At 26.0% G+C, this 6,865-nt stretch overlaps 1 protein-coding gene across 2 annotated transcripts; it reads left to right on the top strand.

The window, feature by feature from the left end:
* Window positions 1-313: 313 nt before the first annotated feature.
* Window positions 314-6,052, top strand: LOC130674836 (tumor protein p63-regulated gene 1-like protein). Of its 2 annotated transcripts, XM_057480258.1 has the most exons (6): window positions 314-657; window positions 789-996; window positions 1,804-1,980; window positions 2,163-2,267; window positions 5,434-5,567; window positions 5,639-6,052. In XM_057480258.1, exons 1-6 carry the CDS (start codon window positions 567-569, stop codon window positions 5,824-5,826), a joined length of 903 nt encoding a protein of 300 aa, XP_057336241.1. In that variant the 5' UTR covers window positions 314-566; the 3' UTR covers window positions 5,827-6,052. The 2 variants fall into 2 exon arrangements, with proteins under 2 accessions (XP_057336241.1, XP_057336242.1); XM_057480259.1 differs by lacking the exon at window positions 2,163-2,267 and having other exon boundaries at window positions 315-657.
* The last annotated feature ends 813 nt before the right edge of the window (window positions 6,053-6,865 follow it).

Below are 6,865 nucleotides of genomic sequence, written 5' to 3'. Positions count from 1 at the left end.
AATATTTCATATATCGTGACTTCCGAAAAATTTTTTGTATTTTTTTCTGAAAACGCCATTTAAAACACAAATTTTGAAAAAAAAAAAGTGCCAAAAGGTTAATTTGTGAGAAAGTTATAGCAATTTAAAAAAAAGCGGTTTTTTCAAAAATTCGTAACTTTTTTTGGGTTGGGTAAACAAATTTGCAAAAATTCAGAAAAAAGTCTTTGGTAGAGGTCGGGTCAAAACCTCGGTGATTTCGCATGGATTGCCCCCTATATAGTTTTGTTTATATCTGGAGCCACTAGATGGCTTGAAAATGACAGAATAATAATATATATATTTTTTCCATTTACTACGCGTACAAAGATATTATTTGAAAGGTTTCAAGGTTCGATACAATTTAATTACACGTGTATTCAGAGTGTATATATTATTAATAATAAGAATCAAAGAAAGTTATATAAAAAGTTTAAAAAGCAACAGTTAAAAAATAAAATATCCTCTTATAAAAAATAAATAATAAATATTTTCTATATTGATCTGTACACCAGCCTAGTAAGTAAAGTTAAGTAAAATATAATAAAATGTTAGACCATAATCAGTTGGACGAAGTAAATTCAGTTAATTTTGAAGCCGCTACATTGAGAATAACTAATAAAGTCGATGATAATAATGGTAAATTATATGCACATAAAAATATTACTAATTTATAATTTATGAAAATTTTTTTTGACACCTGTGAAATTGCCATCTGACAGCTCGTGATGAAAAAATTATAATAATTTTATCGCCGGTTGATATTACAGATAAAAATACGCGGGATGATTTGAGTACTGACAAAAATGAAATTAAAAAAGATAATGCACATGTTGTGAGTATTCCATATAAAAATATTGATGTCCATACATTTTTTTCTGACCGCGACGAAGTTGTTGAACGAGCTATCAAAGAGTGTCGGGAAACTTTGGCTACTGATCAAAATGATGAAATTATTGGCACTTGGCTATTAACTGAGTAATTATAATACCCAGTAATTCAATTAATTAATTAAGGGGGAAAACGGGTCTGAGATACAAAAAAAAAGAGCATATTTTTATGATTTTTTTTTTCGGAGTACATTCTTTATTAAAATTCTTAAAATTTGTGACATTATTAAGCATCATTTCAAGAATATTCTGCTCAATTTTTATAAAAAAATATTGAAAAATAAGCCAGTGGTAGTGGGGAGAGACGAGTCACCTCAAAAAAAAGTCTTCATGCCGTAGTCAGGATAACTTATGACTGCCTCAACTGAAATCAAAAAACCAAAAAAATTTTTTTAGTACATAAGTTTATCTTGGATTTGAACGAAGGAATAAACAAAATATTCATTTTTTCATTTTTTGTAAAGGTGCAATCAAAAATTCTGATTTTTGCCGAAAATTGTTCCTTTTGTTTAATTAAAAAATAAGTAGTCTTTGAAAAAAAAAATCCTTTATTCAAATCCAAGATAAACTTATGTACTAAAGAAATTTTTTAGATTTTTTGATTTTAAATGAGGCAATCATGAGTTATCCTGCCTACGGCATAGAGACTTTTTTTTGAGGTGACTCGGTTCTCCCCACCACCAGTGACTTATTTTTAAATATTATTTTATGAAAATTTAGTAGAATATTCTTGGAGTGATTCTTGAAAATGTCGCAAATTTTAAGAATTTTAATAACGAAGGTACTCTGAACAAAAAAAATCACAAAAATATGTTCTTTTTTTTGTATCTCAGACCCGTTTCCCTCCTTAAACTTTTTAAATTAAATAATTAATTGAGCAATTACTTTTTTTTAGAATAAGTCTTTGGGATACTGAAAAAGAACGAGTTGTTTTATTGACTAAAAATGCACTTTACACAATAAAATATGACTTCATATCACTTAAATTATTAGAATTCGATCGAGTACCGATGATTGAAGTTGACACGATCGCTTATGGAGAATTGGAGTATCCAAAAACGTCAATTGCACCGTATGTTGTCTTTTTTTCTTTAATAATAAAACAAATATTTTTAATTGAAATTAATTATCTAAAATTACTTAGAAATTTTAATAAATTAAAATAAAATCACAATTATAAATTATCATTGATAAATCATTTGTGAGATAAAAAAAAGTATTTTATTTCATTTAAAATTTTAAAATAATATTTAGGCGATTGAATGGTTTTGCTGAAGGTGTGTCATCGGTGATACATTGTGCAGTACGTCAGCAATGGTCATCTTTGGCTTCGAGATCAGATATTAAATTTGAACCTAGGTATTTTTTATATAAAAAGAATAATAGTTTTTTTACACCTTAGCAAAGATTTTTTTTTAATTATTTTAATCTTTGGATTTTCTTTTCTAATAGTAATTCATTTTTACTTATATTTATTTTTAAATGCAAAATTTATATTTTAGTAGAATAGTTTTTTTTAATTTAACTTATTTATACTTTTTTTTTTTTTTTTTTTTAATTGAAATAGAGTAAATGTGAGTATAGCGATAGAAAGTACAAGGCTGAATTCATAAAAATGCTTTCTATAATTAATGAAAGTTACCTCGTCTTTGTTACTGTTAATTTGAAGCTTGATTAAAATAAATAAACAAACTTGATCAACAATTTAATTAAAAAAAAAAATAAAAACTAAAAATATGCACATGTAGAAAATTTTAAAAACTACAAGTGCAATTTTTTCAAATATTTTTTTTGTCCAATTTATGGTTTTAAAAAAGAATCCAAAAATTATTAGAGGTCGGCTAACTTCAGTTTCGTGTTTGAAATTATAATCCGGAACCTGAGTGTCAATATAGAGAATTTTAAAATTTCAAACAATAAATTTTATAATATTTGTCATAAATTTTGAATGTTTAAGTTACAATTTTTAAAGTTCAAATAATTATTTTTTATTTTTTGGATAATTATTTATGTTTTAATTATAAATTAAAGAATTACTATTTAGAATGATAAAATTTACGGATTATTTTATCATTATATTAAGTGTCGTTTCTCGCTTTATATAGATCATTTTTTTCCGTGTGTCAAATACTAAGAATGATCAAAGTAAATTATAAATATATTAATTAAGTCATGAAATACAGATTGCCAATTATTAAACAAATAGTATATTATAAAATTATATAAATGTCGAGGAATTTTATTCAATTAAATATAAGGCACTCTATCTTTTGCATTAATTATTAGCTGGATAAATTTTTAATCAGCAAGAAGAAATTACAGACTTACTGACACAGTTTTCATTCTTAACTATTTTATTTTAACTAATTACAGATTCATTTTCTAATTTAAATTCAATATAACTGAGCATTTAAATTTTGAACTCTGCCTTTTTTGTTTAAAAATTTTTCTGACGCACTGGTTGTATAACTGCAGTAATATGCACGCTGACATTATGAACCCAATAGCTGCAGAGCAAATTTAAAACCAAACAAAATAAAATTAACATTCTAACTCATTTTTTAATTGAAAATTTGTATGATTTCCTTATCAAAAAAAAAACCCATATGTGAATCCAGCCTAGATTCCTATGTGGATTCCGACATGGCGTTTTCGGATGGATTTCCATATGGTTTTCTATAGGAATATTAATCTGTTCTTTTATTCATATATGCGTACCAATAGACGATTGACAGATATCCCGGATTCTATAGAAATTACATATAGAAACCCAAATTCCTATATAGATTTCCCACAACGAAATCCATATATCCAAGTTCCTATATGGAAATCCATGTACCCGCAGTTTCCTATGTAAATTTTCCATATGAATCCATACACATATATATAAATCCATACACTCCTATATTGATTCCTATGGATTCTAAAATAATTCCATACTTTCCTGTATGGATTCCTATAGGTTCCCATGCAATCCCATGTAGATTTTTGTGATCGGGTTAAAAACTATGAAACAATAACTCGGCATATTATTGACATAATAAAAGAAAAAAAATTACTTTGTATTGACTTCTACTTTAGACAATCGTTGAAACTGAAATTATCAAATAGAAAAATTTCTGTAAAGGCAGCTATCAATTTGTTAAAAACTAGTTAATAGTTACGATTGTTTTTACTTACATTAATTTACTATTGAGTGGTTAAAAGTTTTTTCAACGCAACAGATTGTTACGTTTCATTAAATTATTAAGCTTAAACCATGAACGGCAGTAATACCCACATTTAGTAAGCATGAGTTTTCTAAGATTTTATCTTCAATCACAGTGTTTTAAATTAATTTGCTTATTTTTATACAAAATTTTGTTATTTTTGCATTTTATGTTTAAATAATTGTTAGAATTAATTTAGCTTTTAGTAAAATTAAACATTTATGTACTCTATTTAGTTTTTTTTTGTATAAATAATCGATGTGTTTTATATTTCGTTTTTAAAAAAATTTTATTTAAGGGGAAGCACTAGTGTGAAATTTTGAAAAATCAATTTTTTTTTTCTTTGCATATTTTGATAGTCTATAGCTTCAAAAATAACACACTAAAATTTCTAGTGCATATCTCGAATAGTTTTTTTGAGTTACAGCCATCTGAAGAGCAGCCGCTTATCGGTTCTCGAAAATATATTTTCCAAAATTGCTGCATCTATAACATGTACCTGAAGATCGGAACGTTTGTCACTGAACAAAAATAAAAAAAGAAAATGAAAAGTAAAGAATCGACTGGATCTAGATTTCTGCAGTGTTTTGTATAGATGCTGGTATGTCAGCCGAAAATTGCAGCCACCCCCAACTACCCCTTAAGTCAATTTTAAGAAGCCAAATTACATAATAAATTTTGTTCATTTTCGTTGCACAAAAGACGTTCCGATCTTCAGGTACATTCTATAACTCGAAGACAAATCATCCGATCAATATAAATTGAATTGCAATTTCTTTCATATATGTTTCTATGTACCATGAGACTCCAGTTTTTCGATCGAATCAAAAATGTAATTTTGGCAGGCTAAAAATCATCAGATTTTCGCGCAAAATTTGAATTTTTTTTTTTAAACTGCCATTTTGTTAAATTTAAATTTTTTTCTTAGCCCGAGGGTCATGGTACGGAAAATACCTCCTAGTTTAATAAACTTTTTGGTTTTTTTGATTTCACGCACCGCGAAGGTCGCTATCACTGCAGCAGTGGGGGGACTTTTTTTTGGAGCCTTAGGAGATTGTGAATATCTCGCTGAGTTTTGAATTTTTTGGTCCATAAATTTCATCTTGTATTCATTCAATATCCACAAACATATCCTTGAAACATTAAAGCATTCCACGAAGTAGTTTTCTTTAAAAAAATTCCCAAAAATCATCTTTTTTCGGGTGGTCACACTAGTGGTCTCCTTTAAAGCTTTATAATATTTTCTAAAAATTATATTTTTCATTCTTAACATTATATATTTATTTAATAAATTAATAAAATTGTTTATTATTTAGAAAAAGGAACATGTTTGGTGTGAAAATAATGTGGAACAAAGGCAAACCATTATCATTAGATAAGAAATGGAATCCATTTGCTAAACGTATTCCATGGATTACATTCACAAGTCACCCACTATACTGGCATAAAAGTAAATTATTAAATTATTTGTATCAATTTAAATGAAATAATTAAAAAAAAAATTTTTTCTTGTACTTTTAGGCACAAGTGAGGAACAAAAACGATTTGACGTTGATGATTTTCATGACGCATTAATGACTCATTTTAATATTCAGTGTGAATTTACTAAGGAACAGATAATTATCGAAAATTATTTGGGTTTAGGTGCAATTCTACACAATCGCAATTCCTTGGGATTCTTTAAAGTACGCGGTAAAGTCAGCTTTTAATCAGCCAATAATTTAAAAGCACTGGTCATTTAAACTTTACATACTATTAAATAAATTATCAATAATACTATTTATCAAATATATATGATACCAAATATTTAATTTAAGAGACTGGTGCTTTTTCATATAAATTTATATCTTGATATCTATATACTTGCAATCTTAATTAATATAAAATAATTATATGCCTAATTAAATTTACAACATACATATAATATATAATAAATATTTGTGCTTTTAAAATTTATTATGAAAAAATTTAAAGTTTATGTTGATGTTATTTCTTTAATAAAACATATATTTAATTGATTTATTTATTTTTTTAATTACATATTTTAATAATTAATAATAATTTACTACAGTAATTAAATATTAATTAGTATGTCATACATCAAGAGAGGGTATTACACACAAAGGAAGTAGGACCGATTTTGATCGGTTTTTAAACCGTAAGAATTGAAGAACATATAAAAAAAACTCTCTTATATTTAAATGATTGATTTTCAAATAAATTTATAATCTCTATTATTAAGAGAATAAGGAAAATTTTGTTCCCGCCTACATGATAGAATCAGTTAATGTTATTAAATTTGGTATCAATTGAAAGGTCTTGACTTGAATTTGTGCCTTTGCATGGTTTGAACTCTTTTTTTATTGCCAAGTTTCGAGATAAAATAAATTTATCTAAATTATTCGAATCACATTTAAATTACGCGGGACAAAAAAAGACGATCGTATTGATTTTCTTTAAATAAATAAATATTTCAATTATTCTGTCACTGGATATGACTGAATATATATGACTATTATATATGTAATTAAGAGCAAATAAAAAAATTTTAGTCTATGCGATGTCTTTTATAATAATAAAAATTCAAAAAATTTAATTCGGTGTCAGTGAAAAAAAATATATTAGACGATTAATAAAAAAAAATTTGACCGTGTGTAGATTTATCCTTTAAGAACCCCATGATTATATAATCATCGAAATCAATAAGTTTCCGAGTTAATGATGAAATTGGTCTCATTAAATTTTAAT

This window comes from Microplitis mediator, chromosome 9 (genome assembly GCF_029852145.1).
Source record: "Microplitis mediator isolate UGA2020A chromosome 9, iyMicMedi2.1, whole genome shotgun sequence".
Taxonomy (NCBI): domain Eukaryota; kingdom Metazoa; phylum Arthropoda; class Insecta; order Hymenoptera; family Braconidae; genus Microplitis; species Microplitis mediator.
This window is presented reverse-complemented; position numbering and strand designations above follow the sequence as displayed.